Source organism: Phocoena phocoena, chromosome 15 (assembly GCF_963924675.1).
Source record: "Phocoena phocoena chromosome 15, mPhoPho1.1, whole genome shotgun sequence".
In the NCBI taxonomy this organism is placed as follows: domain Eukaryota; kingdom Metazoa; phylum Chordata; class Mammalia; order Artiodactyla; family Phocoenidae; genus Phocoena; species Phocoena phocoena.
The window spans coordinates 24,080,697-24,100,239 of NC_089233.1; the positions used below are offsets into that span (position 1 = coordinate 24,080,697).

Sequence of the window (19,543 nt, forward strand, 5' to 3'; positions counted from 1 at the left end):
CCTTGCTGGGCTGGGGGTGTGAGTAGGGGGCGACAGCTGACAGGTCACTGGGAGCAAACGGCGGTACCTTCAAACCCACACTGGAGGGGAATCGCCAAGGACCAGCTCTCCGTGGGAAGGACTTTTCCAAGAGAACCCTGTCCCTGGGGGGAGGGTGGGACCAGCGGAGGAGGGGGCCTCCGGGGAGAGGTCTCCGGATGAGCAGGGCAGCCCTCCGATGTACACATGGCAAGGAAACCCTTTGCGTTTCTAGTAACTCAGGCAATTTGAATAACACACACTGTTCTTTAGGTTTCAAACAACCAGATACTCAAGCTTCCCACTTTTACACTGCGTGTCAGATGGGCCTGTTGGCACCTTGGATAAGAAAGGGCACGAATTTAAACACTGAATCTAAAATGCTTTTTCCTGGCCGTGAAAAGTCTGTTCCATGCAGTTTGGTCGCTCCCAGCAGCACCGAGTGTGCGATTCACAAATGTTCCAAACGCCTGACCTCAGAACAAAGGGCTCAGGCACGTGACAGGTATTGCTGTGCTGACCAGCTCAGGAGTTTTGCTCCCAAGGATCTCTATGAGTTTCACGGCCATGGTCCCCAAAGTTCCCGCTGTCAAGGCCCAGAGGGGTCATGGTCTTGATCTCCTCGCCCGTGAACGGCTGGGGGTTTGACCCTCACGCTCATGAGCATCGCCCAATTTCTGCCTCGAAGGAGGGTGGCCTGGAGCCCAGGCTGTCTGGCAGTCACAGTTTGGGTGGACCTTGGCCATGGCACATCAGAAGGCTCTCTGGCTCATCTAGTTACAAAGGAGGATGGCTGAACCTGAGAAGGGCTGGTGGGAGGCCCTGCCAAGCCCGCTACCTCCCTGGGGACGGGCCCTCGAGAGCGTGACTTTAGTGTCCTGTCACTTCAGGGCTGGCACAAGGGTTTCCTGGCCCAGAGGAGCTGAAGGGCGGGGCTGGAGATCAAACCCACCCTCTGGGCAGTGCTTTTCAAACTAGGTTTTGCAGAGCCCTTGGGTTCTGAAGAGGTACCTTAGGAGACGCCCTTGGGAAGGGACTGCCCGGTGGGCTGAGCTTTGAGAAAGAATCTCACACTCGCAGCTTCAACCAGAGCAGCCTGGATTTCATCCTCACCCTGGACCTCCCTCCGCCTACGACTTAGTAAACAAAGCTCTGCTGCTCAAAATAAAAGTTTTGGAATCACTTGTCTGGGCGGGGTGGGGTGGGGGTCAGGTCATTGAGGGGGAAGACAAGGAACCTGTAGCACTCGAGGATCAATCAGAAGAGGTAAGACCACCACGGTGCTGGGACTGAGCCGTCCCCACCCCCGGGAGCCGGGCTGCTGGGTGCAGGTGGCTGGCAGAACCTGCTTCGGCCTCCAAACCTTCCCTCCCGTCGTTCGATGGCCAGGAGAGCCCCGCTCCCAAAAGGCACCCCCCTCGGGGGTGGGAGCCCAGGGTCCGGCTCCCACTGGCCCTCTGGCTGCTTCCCCTTTGAGATCCGCTGGGGCCCCCACGTGCCCAGTGCTACCTGAGCCGGCCGTCGGGTTTGACTGCGCCCAGCTCTGACTTGGGGTCAGGGCTGAAGGAGCTCCAGGCCGTCTGGCTGCAGGTCTGCATGACTGGGCAGACGGTGGGGCCTGTGGCACAGATGTCCATGGCGGTCCACATCCCGCCCACCAGCGAGTCCAGCCAGCGCTCCAGTGCGGCGCCGGCGGACGCGGCATTCCTCCGAGCCAGCTCCACCTGGGCGGGGTTGATGGGCAGGCTGAGGACGGGGTTCAGGCTCTGGAAGCTCTGCTCCATGTAGGCGCTGCGGAGGGGCCCGTTGTGCAGCCTCAATGCCTCCTCTGAAAGCCAAAGGGAACAATTACATCATTAGAAGAGCCATGGACTGGTCACCTACTACTGTGTGCTTGGCACGGTGCTGGGCACTGCGTAGCACCATTCAGTTCGCGGGACAATCTCACGAGGAAGTTCTTTTAGCACGCCCATTGTACAGACAAAGAAACTGAGCCTACGAGGACATTCCTTCAACAGGTATGAGCCCACTTTGTGCAGGGCATGGTCCGTTCATCTTTTCATTCAGCGTGTATTTATGGAGCCCTTTCTATAGTCCAGACAATAATTCATTCAACACATATTTACGAAACATCTACCTCTGCAAGGCATTCATTCGTTTATTTATTTGATACAGATTTATTAAGTGCCAGGCTCTATTCTGTGCTGGAGCAAACCAGACAATGAAGGAGACTGCAATCCAGGGGAGGAAGAATGATGACAAGAAAGAAAGAAAGAAGTAAATAAATCAGGTACTTCCAGAAAGTGGTAAGTGTCATGAAGGGAATAAATGGGGTGTGTTGAGTCAGAGCAGGGGCTTGATAAACTACGGCCCTTGGACCAAATGCGGCCCACCACCTGTTGTTGTAAATAAAGTTTCATTGGAACACGGCCATGCCCATTTGGATACATATTGTTTATGGCTGTTACTACAGCACAGCTGAGTAGCTGAGACAGAGATTGTATATGGCCCACAAAGCTGAAAAATTTGCCATCTAGCCCTTTACAATAAAAGCTTGCTGATTCCTGGGTTAGAGAGTGACAAGGGTGTTTATTTTAGCTGGGATGGCCGGGGAGACCTCTCTGCGGAGATGACATCTGAGCTGAGCCCTGATTCACGGGAAGGAAGAAGCCACGTGCAGATCCTGGAGAAGAGAATTCCAGGCATTGGGAACAGAGGATGCAAAGCCTCATTAAAGCTCATTAAAGATGCAAAGCATCTTTCCCCAAATCATACAGGTGATGAGAGTCAGAGCCAGGGTTGGAACCCGGGTCTGTGGACCTCAGAGCCTGGTGAGCAGCCCCGCCCTTGGCTGCTGTATGCCCACCATGAACTCCGTATAAGACCTGGATCTCTGCTTTGGTCCAAGATGTGGGGCGTGAATGGCCCACAGCAAGGAGTCCTGGAAACCACGAAGCTGGGACCAGAGTGGGGTGGGGTGGGAAGTCCAGCTGGCTCCCAAAACGGCTCTGCCTTACTGAGCACCGGGGTCTCACGCCAGAGCTTGGGGACAGCAGTCAGGCTGTCTGGGTTTGAATCCCCACGTCCCACATACCAGGTGTGTTACTTCTTCCTCATCAGTAAAATGAGTGGAGAAGCAGTACCTTCCTCGTAGCTTTGTTTGTGATGATTAAATGTGCTGACTCACGTGAGGTGCTTAAAATGGTGCCTGGCATATTCTAAGTCCTTGGGAAAGTTTAGCTAGGATTATTATTATTGGCATTACTAGTACACAGTACACACACACACACACAACTATAGGGCTGATTTTATCATCCCTATTTTACAGATGAGGAAACGGAAGCAGCTATAGTTTAGAGACAAATCTGGAGTTAAATCCAGGGCTTGCTGACTCCAAAGCCCGTTCTTGTCATTATGATACTCTACCAAGAGGCTCATACATCAGCAGGAAGCTAAAACAATGCTTTTGTTTATTTTATTTTTCCATCTGGGAGCTAGTCTTTTGCAGACTTGGTTTCCCCATCTGCAAAATGGGGATACTCACCCTTCCAGCAATTAGACTCACAGGGCTGGCACGAGGCTCAGGCAGAAGTTCACATGCTTTGTAAACAGTAGAGTAACATATGAACAAGAGAGACAGTGACTGTTTCCCAGGGCTTAAAGATGGGGAAGCAGAAAGTCTAGACATTTGGGCTGAAGGAAAGAAGCTAGATGTTTCTATTTTGAGGAAGTTCCCACTCATGGCTTATTTCATTGCCAAACACAAGAATATATTTTTTTGAAAAGACTGGCTAATGATTCTGGTAGGTTGTGTTTTACCAAATCAGGTTTTGCTATAGCCAAGATCACTAGGATTAGAAGAAACCTCCTTATAAGACAATGTAGCATTCAGATGACAATGCTTCCTCTTTGCTTGATGGTGGCTGTCACCCTCGGAGACAACCAGGAGAGCCTGGATAATCAGCACGTTACTTTCTAATTTGTGTGGTCCTGAGTGAGGAAGAAAGACCGTGTATATGTGCCTGCCCTCCAAAAAGCAATGGGAGGGCTTCCCTGGTGGCGCAGTGGTTAAGAATCCACCTGCCAATGCAGGGCACACAGGTTCGAGCCCTGGTCCGGGAAGATCCCTCATGCCACTGAGCAACTAAAGCCCGTGAGCCACAGCTACTGAGCCTGCGCTCTAGAGCCCATGAGCCACAACTACTGGAGCCCGTGCTCCGCAACAAGAGAAGCCACTGCAATGAGAAGCCCGCCGACCACAACAAAGAGAAAGCCCATGCGCAGCAACGAAGACCCAATGCAGCCAAAAATAAATAAATAAGATAAAGTTATTAAAGAAACAAAAAGCAATGAGAAAGCTAGTTGAACTAAAAATATGCTTTGACTTGCATATACGAGAAAGTCATTCCTTTAGTTCCCAATGCCCCAGGAAGCTGGGGGGGCTGGACTCTGGTCTGGAGGGGAGAAAGCTGAGAAGCACGCCTGGAGCACATGTCCTATCTTGCTATACTTAGCAGAGCTTCTCTTTCTCGAGTTCCTTAAGGAGTCTGGCCCACCTCTCCCTGATGCCCACCAAAGGGTTTTCAGGAAAAAACCCCTGTTTTCTTTTCCTCTATTTTTTCAGGAGGATAGAGCCTGTTCTCTTTGGAGCAGGTCCTGACTTCCCTACTAGAGCCTCTCAACGCCTTCATCTCTGCAGGGACTGCAGAGATGAGAAGCTGGGGACTGGGGAGACACCCAAACTGAGAAAAGGCAGGACATTCAAAGTGAAAAGAGGAGTTAACAAACATTTGAACGCTGGGAACCAAATATTGTGGTTGGTGCAGAAAACCCTTATGAAAAGTGAGGTTAATGTGGGAAACGCTATTATAGCATCAGCCCACAATGCTCGCCTCTATAATTAAATTTCCCTCAATGCCACCTCATCAGATGTCTTGAGATTACCAGGGATGCATCAGTAGCAAATTACTCTTGACGAATCATTTTACAAATTGCATCGCTCCCACCTTCGTGTTCCCTGTCACCAGAACATCATTAACAGATACAATTACTGATGACAGGGGGGCTGCTCCCAGTGGGGTAAAATGACCCTTGGCTCATCCTGGGCATGCGTGGGGAGAGCCTCGCCGTCCTCAGAAATCCCAGGAGAAAAGATGGGAAAAATCAGGACCCCATGAACAGCCCCGGGCTACTTTACTGAGGTAGGGATGGATTCAGGGTCACTCGTTTTCTGTCCGATTAGCTATATGGGAAGCAAAGAGGAGACGGCCACTTCCATCCCTCTCCTCCACGTCTGGCTTTGGGAACCCTTAGAGATGCTAAGGATGTGAGCCTCATCAGTGGGACACTTGAGGACCCTAAGTGGGTGGGCTCTGGCCCCGCTAGTTCTGGAGGGGGTGTCTTTTGCCTGTTTCATGGGGGAGAGGAGAAGCAGACTTCCATTACCTGAAAACATGAGGTCCAAATCTTTCTGCTTGTTCAGCACAGAAACTTAGCAAAAAAACTTAGCAGAAATGGACAGAATTCACATCAACACTCCCTTCTTAGGGCTCCAGGTGCCCCTCCCCATATCTATGTCCCCCTCTCCTTGTGTCACTGGCTAAATGACCCCCAGCCCAGAGCTCTTTTTAGCCAACAGAGGCTGTAATGTGTTTCTGGCTTCTGGGTTTGTGATCTGTTAAATGGAGAGAGAGACCTGGAAATCCTTTTTCTAGGAATCTATGTTATGGATGCATCTTCATGGGCACATACTATCTTAGGTTCAAGAATCTTCTTTGCAGTGGTATCTGTAACAGCAACAACAAAAGAAGCTATGTGTCTACCCAGGCGGGGGTGGGGTACGGACAGATAGATTGTGGGTCCTTAACCCAAAGGAACACTAGGCAGTTGGCAGCTTTACATATATTGACTCGGAAAGTGAAAAAAGCAAGTTTCACTACGAAGTGTATCATTCTATTCTTAAAAAAGTGACAATGTCTTTGTGATTTATGTCAATGCTTTAAAAGCACTGAGAAACCTCTAGAAGGACTGTACACCAAACTGTTGGCAGTGGCCACTCCTGGGGATGGGATTGAGCAGGGAGGAAGACGTTACCTGTGATAAAAGAAAGGGGGGTGGGGAATAGAAAAACAGAAGAAAGCCTTTTGGAAAAAAAAGAAAAAAGGCAGGCGTGCTCGGAGTCTGACACGCCTCTCCCTGACCCCATGCCCAGTGGGAACCACCATCCTGAATTTCCTGTTAATGATTTCCTTCATTTCTTTGCAGCTTTCTGCTGATACGTGAATCCTGAAATACTGTATTGTTGGCTTGGCCTGTTTTTGAACTTTAGATACATGCAGGGTAATTTTGATATCCCCACCCTAACATTACGTTCTAGAGGCTCATCCAGATCAGCACGTGGAGGGTCCTACGCCGTGTTCCCTGCCGCGTAGACCTCCACTGTCGGAACAGACCACATCGTTGGTCCGTTGGATGTCGGATATTTGGACTGGTTCTGGTTTGGTGCTATTATGAACAGCTTGCTGTATTTCTGCACAAGTCTCTGTGGCCTCTACCTCGGGTGGAATTTCTGTGCGGTAGGTAGGGTATGTGTGTATGTTCAACTTCACCAGCAAATGCGAACTCATTTTATTACGTGGCTCTCTCGCTAGCACTTACATGGATAGTTATTATTCTCCATCTTGACCATCAAATGATGTTGTCTCATCCTCAAACATGTCCTAAACATGGCAGATGTGAAGCGGAATCTCTTTGCTTTTAATTTGTATTTCTCTCATTATTCACGAGGCTGAGCATCTTTTTATATATGTGTGTATATGCTCTCTCTTTTTTCTTTCTTTTCTATCAGGGATTAGCCCTTTCTCTAAAGGGCTAGATAGCAAATACTTCTGGCTCTGTGGGCAGCTACCCAATGCTGGCGTTGTGGCCCCAAAGCAACCACAGTCAATATGTAAATGAGTATGACTGCATTTCAATAAAATTTTATTTACAAAAACAGGAAGTGGGCTGGATTTGGCCTGTGGCTTGCAGTTTGCTCTGACTTAGGGGATTTCCGAATTTGAGTACTTTTTTGTGTGTGCAAGTATTTTCCTTTAGTATGTGATACGTCTCCTCACCTAGTATCATGCTTTTGATGAACAGAGATTCCTATTTTAGTTATTTTTTTAAAAACATTGAACAAGATTTGCTGAAACTCAATATCAGCTTGGGTTTATTTCCCACCTGTCTTAAATATGATCAGGACCTTCTAGAAGTCCAGTGGGAGAGCATCTAATAAATAGGTGTCTAATACAGAGACAGATAACATCACCTCAGTGTGCAGAGACAGGCAGAAAATTAGAAGGTTCTGTATGACAGATGAGCAGGAAAAAATCCTGAGAACAGAGGGCACTGTTCTCGAAGGTGGCCCACATGCCCCATGTCTGAGCAACACCGCCTGCCCAGGTGAAGGACCCAGGAGGCCTCGGGCAATGGAATATTACCCCCTAGAAATAGTGGAAGTACTCACCCGGTTTGATGGGCTGCCTGTTTGAGAAGGTCAGAGGCGCGACGAGGAATTTGGTTTCTGCGACTGGCACCCAGTGGTGGAGAATTTTCACTGTCCAGACCCCAGGCCTCAGGGGCAAGTTCAAAGGGGGCTTGTAGTGGGTGAATTCGGCAGTGGACTCAATCAGGATGTCGTAGGTGGCTGCGATGATGTTGACAGGATCCACCCAGACGACAGTCACAGTCACGTTGGGGCCCTTTCCCCATTTCTGCATGCCTACTGGCTCATCCATGGGCCCCAGGAGACCCCCAAAGTTGCGAAAGAGCCGCTCCTTGGCATCCCAGTCAGTGCCGACCTGAAATAGGAGAGTGAGTTCTGAAATCACTGGGCCTCTTAGGAAGGCCTAGGATACTGCTGCTTATTGGGCTTCATATACCCATATAACAGACGAGGACACTGAGGCTCCAATTAAGTTACTTGCTCAGTAACTTAATGTTGGACAGGCAGTAAGCAGGAGACCTGGGATCTGGACCTAGTCTGAAGGATTACGAGGCCTGTGGTCCATTTCACTAAACCTTTGGGCCTCCTGTGCCTACTGTGTGGTGTATACATGGAATGAATGAATATCTGCTTGCAGGCCATTCCATGGAAACATACAACCTGCCACTCAACAGGTGCAGGTGATTTCCACTTTAGTCACTGGCTTTCCACATAATGTGCCTCTTTTTAGTACAATCATTCTGAACAAGAGTGGAGCTCAGGATTTGGAGCTGCCCTATTATAAGCTAGGAAACGTGAGGGCCCCTTAGTATCGCCTATCATTTGCAGGAGTTCAGATAGCTTTCCAGGGAAGAGACAGCTTCGGCTTCCCTAAAGCATTCTGAGCTGGACTCTAGGGGTGGGAGATGGTTGTACAATATCCATCCTTCCTGCCAGCCAGCGGGGGGTGTGTATGGCTTTGACACCCCCCCCCCCCCAGAAATCTGCTCTTGGCTTCCATCCTTCACCTTTTGCTGCCTGCAATTTATTCTCCACCCAGTAACCAGAAAGACCTTGTGAAATGTCCTCTCACTGCTCAAATCCCTGTGGCTGGTCCCCTGCTGATTCCTGGTGCCCAGCTCTGTGCTTGGTACACAATCAATGCTCCATCAATCACCTGTCAAATGAATGCGTGAATGACTTGGCAAAAAATGAATGAACCACATAGATCCCTGATACTGAGCTTTGATACTATTTCAAGTCAGATTAAATTAGGGCCTCTTCTCTCCCCCAGGAGGTTTAATATAATGTTCTGAAGACACAGCACGTGGGTACACTGCAAGGACACTGCTGCCGTGGTCCTTCTGTGAGCAGCATCTCTGATGTGTGTGTGTGCAGGCTGGGGTGCAGGTGTGGCTAAACATGTCTACACCCTGAGCAGACTTCACATGCGCAGGGCAAACATGAACTGGTTTACTTTCTCGTTGTTCGGGCCACAAGTTACTATACCCAGGACACAGGGCTACACGGCTAATATTTACTGAGAGCTTCTGGTGTGCCAGACCTACTGCTAAGTGGGTGGGTGCATCGATCTGGCTAACATTCCCAACTCCACGGAGGGGGGACCCTTGACGTTATCCTCACTTCACACATGAGGAAACTGAGGTTCAGAGCAGTTGGATGACTAGCTTTGATCAGTGAGGGGGACTCAGGAAGTCTGACCCCAGAGTCTGGGTTCTTATTCACTCTTCTGTATATTGCCTCCCATTCACTCACTCACTCACCCACTAATCCATTCATTCATTCATCCATCCAAAACATATGTGCCAGGTGCCTACCACCTACCGGGGTGGTTGTAATACGTGCATGTTCCAGGCCCACAACGTGCTTCAGGTTTCCATCTTTAGGCCAAGATTGGCCTTGAGGAGCTGTCCTAAGGGGCAGCAGAGGGAGATATGCTGGGACAGAGGCAGCCGTCCCGCCCAGCCTTGGGAGATCTTGGCCTGTTCTGCCACCCTGCCACCCTCTCCAGGTACTGGCTCCTACTGAGGACCCACCCCTGGGGCCTAGCACAGCAGCTGAAACACAGGAGGCATGAAAACAACACTGTCTATTGAAGAAATAAATGAGTGAGTGGGCAGGATGCAAGCTAGGCCTCAAAGTCAGAGATTGTTCTAGAGAAACCTGATTCTGCGACCTCCATCCATACAATCCTTTCTAGCTCCTTCCCACTGTTCACGAGTCCAGTCTTTCCTCCTGTCCTATCCTGCGAGGTCTGGTCCTTTACGATCCGACTCCAGCTTCATCTCCATCCCTCTCCCTCCCCTCTCCTCCCCCATGCTCCAGGCCACCCTGGAACACTCTCGGCGCCTCTGCCAGAAGGGCTCTCTCTCCCCTGATCTTCCGTCCACGCCCGGCCCTCTTTCAGGCTCAGTCCTCCTCCCTTCCCCGTCCTCCTCCTGGCCAGTTCATCATCTAGCTCTCAGCCCAGGTGTCACCTCTACCTGGAAACCTTCTTTGCTTACAGGAACCCCTGATGTGCTTGTCTAAGCATTTGCCCAGCATAGCTTTTTAACCTATCTGTTTTGTGCAGTATCACAACTTCTAATTTACTTGTCTCTCTCCATAGCTCAAAACTGTCATGTGAAGAAGAATATATGCATATATGTGTGTGTGTGTAACTGAGTCACTTTGCTGTAGAGAAGAAATTAATGCAACATTGTAAATCAAATATACTTCAGTAAAATAAAAAAAACCCCAAATTGTCAACTGCATGAGGGCAGGGACTACATCTGGCTTGTTCACTACTACATCACCAGTGCCGAAAAGAGTGTCGAGCGTGCGGTCGGTGCTCAATATCTCTATCAATCCACCCGTTATCTACATGTGTCACGAAAGATTAGGGGCCGAGCACATGGACAAATGGATCCATGATCACAAAACCATTTTGGGGTCCTACTTAAGGAAGGGATGTATGACCCGTTAGGGGAGCGGGGGGACAGTCCAGAACATCATCTTTGGATCCCCCAGAGAAATGGGGGTGAACAGGTCTCCTAAGTCTGAGTTCTAAAACCAAGATAACCCAGGTGGAAGAGCTGTGGAGCAGCTGACAGTGGGAAACTTGAATTTGTCCTGTATCTAGGAGAGGAGGAGGAAATCAGCTGCTGCCTCCAAACATGAGGGGATCTGGGGCTGCCCGAGAGGGAGCCCCATTGCTGTCACATCATCTGTGGCCCTCAAGATCTTCTCACCAGGCCTCACTGTGGAAGTCCACTGCCATTCACTGTCAAGTGGTCAATTACTCAAATTTAAGTATGCGTTGAAGTTCAGGCTCAATATACCGGTCCCCAGCTTCAAAGTCACCAAGGCTTCCTTCCCACTGCACCTAAAATGCAATTCAAACTTCTTTCCAGGGCCTGCGAGACCCCTCATGATCTGTCCTCTGGCCCCCCTGAGACCTTCCTCCTTCTCGCAGGCCACACTGGCCTTGCTGCTCCTTGAATATGCCAAGCTCCTTCCTGGAGCCTCAGGACCTTTCTGCATGCTCTTCTCTTGGAAGATCCAAGAACGTTCTAGGTCTTTCCACCATTGACTCTTTTACAGGTTTCAACCCTAAAGTTATCTCATTAGAAAAGCCTTCCCAAATGAATCGTTCCATCAAATGTAACCCAGCAGGACTCTATGGGGCCTTCTCCAGACAGATCCTCCTAGGTCCTCCACCTGCCTCTTGTCTGGAATAAAAACTTTAGCCTCCTAGGCCTTCCTTGAGTTCCACAGAATAAATTTCATTAGAGAAGTGAGAAAATTCAGAAAGAAAGGAAAACAGTCAAGTGAGACAAAATAATAATAGTTTAGTCATTAAACAAAGTCAAGGACCTTTTAGTTCCTCCTCAAGGGCTATAGATAGTATCCTGAGCCATATCCTTGAGCTGTTTTGCAGATACTGAAACCCCCACCAGGTGGAAGAAGTTAACTGCATGCTGCCCACAAGCACTAGACCCCAGATGGGTTGCAACAGAAGGTTGATGATGTCGACTCCTGATTACCTCACCACCAACCAATCAGAAGAATGTCCATGAGCTGATGATGCCCCCGACAACCGCCCTCCCTCATCCTGCCTTTAAAAACCTTTCCCGAAAAACCATCAGGGAATTTGCGTCTTTTGAGCATTAGCTGCCTGGACTCCTTGCTTGGCGCCCTAGAATAAATGCTGTGCTTTCCTTCACCACAACCCGGTGTCAGTAGATTGGCTTTGCTGTGCTTGGGCGAGCAGACCCAAGTTTGGTTTGGTAACAGAAAGCTGTCCCTACCAGCCTCTCAAGTCCTCAGGAATCACATGAATGAAGTTTTATTTTCTTTATAATACTTGCCTTTAACTGGAGCGTTTTTGTTCATTTATTTGCTCACTCATTGGTCGAGTGCCCCACTAGACCGCAATTCCACAATAACAAGGGTCTGGTCTGTCTGGTACACTACTGCCCCTCCCACACCTCATGTACTGTAGGCGCTCGGGGGCTGCCTGCCGAAGGACTGAGCATGTTTCCTCTAAGCCACTAACATGGGACTCCCAGGGATGGAGAAATCGGAGCTATTCAATGACGCTGGCCGCCTGCCATGAACCAGGCTCTATGCAAAGCCCCGGGACAGCGCTGACCCGACAGAGGTTCTCAATAGCCCACAAAGTGGCCCTGCAGTTCGTTCCCCCCTTCTCGTCCAATTTTACACTGTTTGCCTTAAAACTAAGGGAAAAAAAATCAAGACACAAGTTTCAGGGTTCCCTGCATCACATGCTGTTACTCTGCCAGAGAGCTGAGTGGTTCCCACACCAAGGGCACCAGAGCTGTAGCGGAAACCCTCACAAATCACTAGCCACGGAGTGGCCAACATCCGTCACTGCCAGAAGTGCCCAGTTACCCACCGGCAGCCTGATAGACAGGGAGAGCCCAGCCACCAGGCATCCATCTCCCTAATGGCCAGAAGTGCCCAGTTACCCACTGGCAGCCTGACAGACAGGGAGAGCCCAGCCACCAGGCATCCATCTCCCTAATGGGACATTAATGTCTTCGATTGGCCTCTTGGGCCCCCAGCACAGAATCCAACTGGGACAGCGTCTAATTGCCCCCTGACGCCAGTCATTTATGGAGTGGGCTCCCATGGCAGCTCGGATCCAGCCAATCCATTTGGAGCCTTAACTGAAAATCGTGGCTGAACAAGAAACTTCCACCCGTGCCTGTTCAGTGCCCATCCAGTCGGGCACAGGTCGGCCAGGCGGGGCCAGAGGGACTGGAAAAGGACCAGCAAGGAAAATGGAAGCAACTCAGACACTTCCTCCCACCCTACTCCTGACCTTCAAGATTCTCCATATTCTAAAACAGGATTCTTCATCCCTAACCCAGCAGCCAAACACATTGGGGATGTTGAACTCCGGGAATGAATCACCTCTTTAGCTTCTTGCTGACGTGGGGAAGTTAGAAATCAGGTGCTGGAATTTTGTGCGGGCAACGCTCACCAAGCTTGATCATGTCTCCCTTTCCCAGCAGCATCACTACCCAAGCACACACACTCACTCATTCAGAAATCCTGTTCAGCATCTACGAAGGCTGTGCTCTTGTATGTGCTGAGGGCACAGCAGTGGGCCAGTGCTGCAATCTCTGCTCTCTTGCAGACAATCACCAAGCGATCAGAGAAATCAACAAGATCATTTGAGATGGTAAATGCTAGGAAAAAAATAAAATAGGGATGTGGTGGGTGTAGAAATGTGGCATAAGTGGGTGGGCACGGAAGGCTTCTCCGAAGGTGCGCTATTTGGACTTAGATCAGAATGAACAACAACAACAAAAAAGGTGAAAACCTGGGGGACAGTATTCTAGGAAGGAGGATCACCACGTGTCAAGCCCGAGGCAGGAACAAACTTGGCATGTTTGACAAAGATGCGAGAAGAGTGAGCGGGAAGAAGAGTGGTCCTGGATGAGGCTGGAGAAGCAGACAGAGGCCAGGTCATGTTGGGCCTTTCAGGTCTCGAGGTGGGGCTGATGTTACAAGGGTGGTGTTAGATGAATCCATCTCCCCAGGCAGAAAAATAACTAAAAGCCAATGCGGTCCTGGGGAGGTGGGAACTGCATTCCATGGATCCATGCATCAGACCATCTGTCCGTCCACTGACACCTCTGTTCATCCCTCTACGCATGCATGCATCCATTCACTCAACCATTCAATGACTGATCTGGTGCTTACTTTGAGTTAAACCCTGTGTTAGGAACTGGGGAAACAAAAGCACAATTAAGCATGGGATTTGTGGCCTAAGAGACCTGGATTCGATGTTGAGCTCTTCTGCTTCCTAGCTACGATCCAGAAAATCACTGACTCTCTATAGGCCTCAGTTCTCTAATCTGTAAGATGGGACTAATGCCACAACTTCATTAGGAAACTGGTTTGCTACTGGTTTATTACTAACATAGGTTTAGGAGGAATCACTGGTTAGGGTGAAAAATGAAAAGGAATAGAAGTTCTACTATAAAAATATACCAAAGCTCCAGGTTGGTTGGTGCACTGATATTGACCACCCTGAACCTTCTCCAGGCACAGGGCCAGCTTATCTTTGGGCCTCTTCAAGTCCTCTTCTCCTCCAGCTCCAAATACACGTGTCAGAGCAGAAACAGAACCCAGCAAGTGGACTGCCAGAGGGGATGTCGTGTGGTAGTTTCTGGCCTCTTACCTCAGAAAACTGAAGCCTCCCAAAGTCACTGGGTGGGCTGGCGATCTTGAAGACTTTCTTTGGCATCACCCATGTCTCCAGGGTCTCGAGTTTGCTCACGGCCAGATTGGTAGCGTGATGCTTGATCAGAAAGCCCTGGAAACGGTCAGCAAGGAAGTAGAGGTGGACAGAGGCTGGGTGGCCCATTGGATAGTACCTGAAAGACATGCACAGGCTCATGCAAGCTCATGGGTCAGGGCTGGACGTGTGTTGGATCACAGTGGGGTTCCCCACCCATCACGCTGGTCCTGTCCTTAAAATAATCCCCATTTTATACAAAGCTCACTGTGTTCCTGAAAGCTGCTCCCTGTGATCCTATAATCTCCATAACTGTGAACAGTAACTTTTTGCTGATCATAAATGTAAAACATGCTGACTGCATGAAAGCACAATCAAGAGAATAAAAACGACTCCTTTCGATGCTTCTTTCCATAGACGATGTCAATTCACAGCCATTCACCGACCCTCCAGTGCTAGGCACTGAGAAGCGACGGCAGCGTGCGAACAGTGTCATCGTGACCTGTTTCTTTTCAGCCTTATTTTCTACACACATATTTACATAAATCCTACATAGCTGGGACCGTCATATACACATTGGCTATATCCTGCTTTTGCTTCATAGTATCTCCTGTGCATTATCACGTCTTTGAATAGTCTCTGAAAACATGATTCGTGTGTGTGTGTGTGTATACATTCTTCCATTGTATGTAATACCATGATATGGAAATATAACACCAAATATGGTATTATCATATTATAGAGAAAGTTCCCCATCATTGGGTGTTCAACTGGTTTCTAATTTTTTGCCATTCTAAACAATGCTGCATTAACCATCCTTGAGCAAAAATGTTTTGGGGAGCATCTTTCTTCCTCTTTAATCTCCAAGGGGCTCTTGATGTCTGCTGCCCAAGTTTATCAGAAAGGTGGTACTGATTTACACCTCACTGTCCTTACCGGTGGCACTGGGTATGGTCCTTAAAAATTATTGCCAAACTGAGATAAATTCTTACATACACAAGTAGGTAGCTCGTTTTAAGATGCATGCCTTTGATCCACAAAGGCTTCTCGCTGAAAGGGGCAGGGAAGCGAAGCAGAGATGCCCAGAGGAGGGGGGAGTGAAGAGAGAAGGAGGGAGGAGCCCGGACGAGCCCAGTTCTTTGCCCTTCCTACTTGTGAAATGAAAAGCTGTCGGCTTCTGCAGTATGTAAGGCGCGTGGTACTTAGAGGGTGCTTGTGGTTCCTTAATGACAGCATTCCACAAATCACTGTCCCTCTCAGCCTTCCTTTCCTCTGGTCCTGCTCTGGAGTTTAAATCTTTATGTCTGATTATAACAGTTAGGGAAGCCGCCTTCCTGTGTTACGCATCTCCTGAAATCACTGCCTTGTTATCGGATGCCTTCGGGGCTTTGAGGAAAAAAACCTGCACTGTCTTCAGACTGCTTGCTGGGCATTCCCGGCCCACGCAAGTCCACTTTGGTCTGGACTTTGGAAGCAGAAAACCCTCCCTCTGGACTGTGCTGCAGACTCACTGCCATGAGGACTGTTCTGCATCTGTGCACTTCAGTTCAGTAGCCTCAGCCACTTCTGACAACCGAGCACTCGAGATGTGGCTGGTGAAACCGAGGAACTGCATTCTAAATTGTAGTTAATTTAGACTTAATGTCTCCTCGTGGCTAGTGACGATTGTGGACAGCACAGATGGCACTGTGAAAGTGTCCTGGGGTTGCCTGCATTAATGTCTGCAACTTGTCACCTCTCCTGTCTCTTTCCCATGTGACTCTGTAGGTTTCCTTGCACCGATGAGGTGAGTCTATTCCCCCATCTCAAATCTGCTTTGGCCAGAAGAGGGGGATGTATCATGCCAGTTCTGAGCCAGGGCCCCAAGTAGCCTGGCACATTTCCACTCTCTCTCTTGCTTTTCTGTGATCACCATGAGAGCACACCTAGAGTAGCCTGTGGAGGGATGAGACACTCAGAGCAGAGCAGAGCCACCCCGGGTATCCCAGCCGAAGCCATCCTAGATCCGCCAACCACTCCCAGCCAAGACCTACAGCTGCCTGCAGACGCAGGAGAGAGGCCAGCTGAGCCCAGGAGAACTGCCCAGCTCACCTGCAAACTTGAAGGCTCTGTAAATGCTTATCGTTTCAAAGCACTGATTTGGGGCTTGTTACACGACATTATTGCAATAGGTAAATAATAGGTCGTCAGTGTTTGTTCTGTAAGGTCGTCAGTGTTTGACTAGTAAAGGTGGAAGAAAAGCAGGACGGATTGTTGTCATGGGAGTTAAAAGAAGAAAGTGTTTCCAGAAGGCGGTGGTCAGTTGTATGGGGCGCTGCTAAGGGGTCAGGCAAACAAGCAATGGTCAAGTGCCCCAGAAATCTAGGAGTTAATCTTGGGTTGCTCGCTTTCCCTTATCTTCTTCCAAGAAATCCTGTTTTCTCCACCTGAATCCAACCTCTACTGTCCTATGCACCGCCAGCATCTTGGTCCAAGCCAACATCACGTCTTGCTGGACCTTTGCAGAAGCGTCCTTACTCGTCTTCCTCCTACCTTTGTCTGCTATAACTGATTCTCATAGTAGCAATATGCATCGTCCCTTCCTTAAATACTGCAAGGGGTTTTGCTTATGCTTGGGTAAAACCCAGACTCCTTACCTGGTCTAAAACTCCTACCTCTTTCTCTAGTCTCATTGTTTCCCTCCGTCCCAACCTACCACCTTCTAGCCACGTGGACCTTTTTTTTTTTGGTACGCGGGCCTCTCACTGTTGTGGCCTCTCCCGTTGCGGAGCACAGGCTCCAGACGCGCAGGCTCAGTGGCCATGGCTCACGGGCCCAGCCGCTCTGCGGCATGTGGGATCTTCCCAGACCGGGGCACGAACCCGTGTCCCCTGCATCGGCAGGTGGACTCTCAACCACTGCGCCCACCAGGGAAGCCCCACGTGGACCTTATTTTGGATTCTTGAACATGCTAAGCTCATTTTCACCTCAGGGCCTTTGCATAGGACATTCTCTTTGCTGGAGATGCTCTTTTCTTCTTATGGTTGCATGGTTGTCTCTGTCTTATTTTGCTTAAATGTTACCGTCTCAGAGAGACCTTCCTTGACCCCTGAACTTAAGTCACCAGCTCACTGCTGTTACTTGAGTTTATCTTCATTCTTCATTCTCTATAGATCTTTCGTTCTTGTTTCTGTGAGCTGGGGTACAGCCTGCTTTCACACTAGCATGGGAGGGCCTTGAGCTCGGGACCTGGTCTGTCTGGGTCATGGCTGAGCACCCAGTGCCTAACACAGCCTGCCACATGGTAGGTGCTCAATCCATACTTACTGTTTGAGGGAAGATTCTAGAAGGATTTTCTCTTAAACCCTTTGCTTCTAAGGTACATCTAGGGAACCTGTAACCCAGGACTGAACACAAAGCCCACTGGTACCTCCTCTAGATTCTATATGGTAATTAAGTAATTAAGACTAAGAAGGGAGTTGTAACAAGATGCCAGGTGCAATACAATAGAACCTAAAGGATGCCTCAGGTGCATTCACTTGGCCCAAAGGTGTTTTTACTTCTTATTTAAATGAGGTGGGTATTAAAAAATTTAGGAGGCTCGCACATAAATGTGGATTTCTGATTTGTCTTGAAAATTCAGGAGATGTGACTGGCAACTCCAAAGGTACATTCCTACAAGGAATGTGCCGGAGGGCAAGGATATGCTGGCGGTCAGCACCGGGGCCCCGGCGGGGGTCCCTGGTTTACAGGTCAGCCCACCCTGCGCTGAGGATACATGCTTCCTGCCTGGTCCTGATGGCATTTGAATTTGAGGACATGTAATAAAATACTGACATCCTTATCTCTGGATAGGGCTCACAAGAAAACTTTCAAATTGCCATTTTGAGATTTTCTGCAATGAACAAATGTTATTACCTAATGAGGAAAAAAATCAATAAATATTATTTTTATGAAAGGTTATACTATAGACTAGAAAGACACAATCTGCATGAAATGCCCAGAGAAAATGAGACTCCTGAAATAAAGTTTTCACTTGCTGTTTCCCCAGATAGCCCAGGGGTAGAAATTTACTCTTTTTTGCCTTTGGGACAAGGGTCCTTTGTCCTGATTTATTTGCAAGCTCATATTCATAAATATATATTGGCTTTTCCCACAGCGAGGCACAATGGTTCCATTACAATAAAAAATGTGGTAGAAGCCAAAGGATTCCAGGCCTGAGGCAACTTGATGGCTTGCTTAATCCCAAAACAAATACCAGGTAAAAATTTCAACAACTATAAATCAATTGGAGGAATCTTTTGAAATTTTCTATAAGATTATTTACCCTATAAATGCTATGAAGCCTGGGATTAAAACTACTCTTAAACGGCATTTGCCTCCCAAGCATCGGGCACTGTGCCATCTACTGGGGACACATATGTGGTTCCCTGGCCAGGGATTCTAACCCCGGACTAGCAGGGGGAAAGACATTCACCAACGGCCTTGATCCAAGACACTGCTGCTAAGTGCAGTGGGAGTGTTGGAGGCTACTTTGGGCTCAGGAGAGGCACGGGGTGGGCTATCAGGGGAGCTCTTAGCAAGTTTCACAGAGGATGTGGCACCTGAGATGACCCTGGAAGACTGGGAGAAGGTAGAATGAGTGGGGACAGTGGGGACGGTCAGCAAAGAACAGCGCAGAGGAAGCGATGAACAGTTCATGTAACCAGTGATGGAGCACAGCCGGCTCCCTATTGGCTGCTTTTGGCAGTTTAAGAATATTGGCAACTAAGATATCAACAACAGCATAAACCTGTACCAAGCACTTCATATGTAAAATACTGTTAAAATGGGGATAATAATACATAACTCATAAGGTAGTTTTGGAGGATTATCCCCTTTAAACCTCACAACACCATATGCTGTAAGGCTTATGATTACTCCCATTTTACAGATGAGAAAACTGAGGCTCTGAGAGGTTCATGACTTGTCCAAGGTCAATAGCTAGTAAGTAGAGTGGAGTTCAAATGGCAGGTCCTGGGTTCCTAACCCATTCTGGTCTCCCTTTTAACTAAATCAGAACCTGCAGGGAGAGGAGAGGGAAGGCTGAGGGAAAAACTGTTGCAGCCCTGTGGAAATCCAGCTGGCGTGCATGCATGGGGCCCTATGTTTTCAGAGTTTTAGGGAACAAAATGGTTCCTTTCCTCTCTTTCTTCTGTTCTTGAGAAGAGGGAAGAGCGGGGCAGGGAGGGACACAGAAGGCTCAGTGGGGAAAGACTGATATTAATACTTTTTTTTCTTGGTTGTTTAAAGAGGAAGGTGGGAGGCAG

The 19,543-nt window shown here is 48.8% G+C and overlaps 1 protein-coding gene across 1 annotated transcript in view; it reads right to left on the minus strand.

Moving 5' to 3' along the window:
• Positions 1-1,523: 1,523 nt before the first annotated feature.
• XYLT1 (xylosyltransferase 1) overlaps positions 1,524-19,543 on the minus strand; it is a 190,768-nt gene continuing 172,748 nt past the window's right edge. Inside the window, exons 9-11 of the mRNA XM_065893202.1 lie at positions 14,199-14,394; positions 7,526-7,859; positions 1,524-1,846 (exon numbers count right to left, since the gene is read on the minus strand). Of these exons, the coding sequence (XP_065749274.1) occupies positions 1,524-1,846; positions 7,526-7,859; positions 14,199-14,394 (853 nt within the window). The remainder of the gene's footprint in view (positions 1,847-7,525; positions 7,860-14,198; positions 14,395-19,543) is intronic.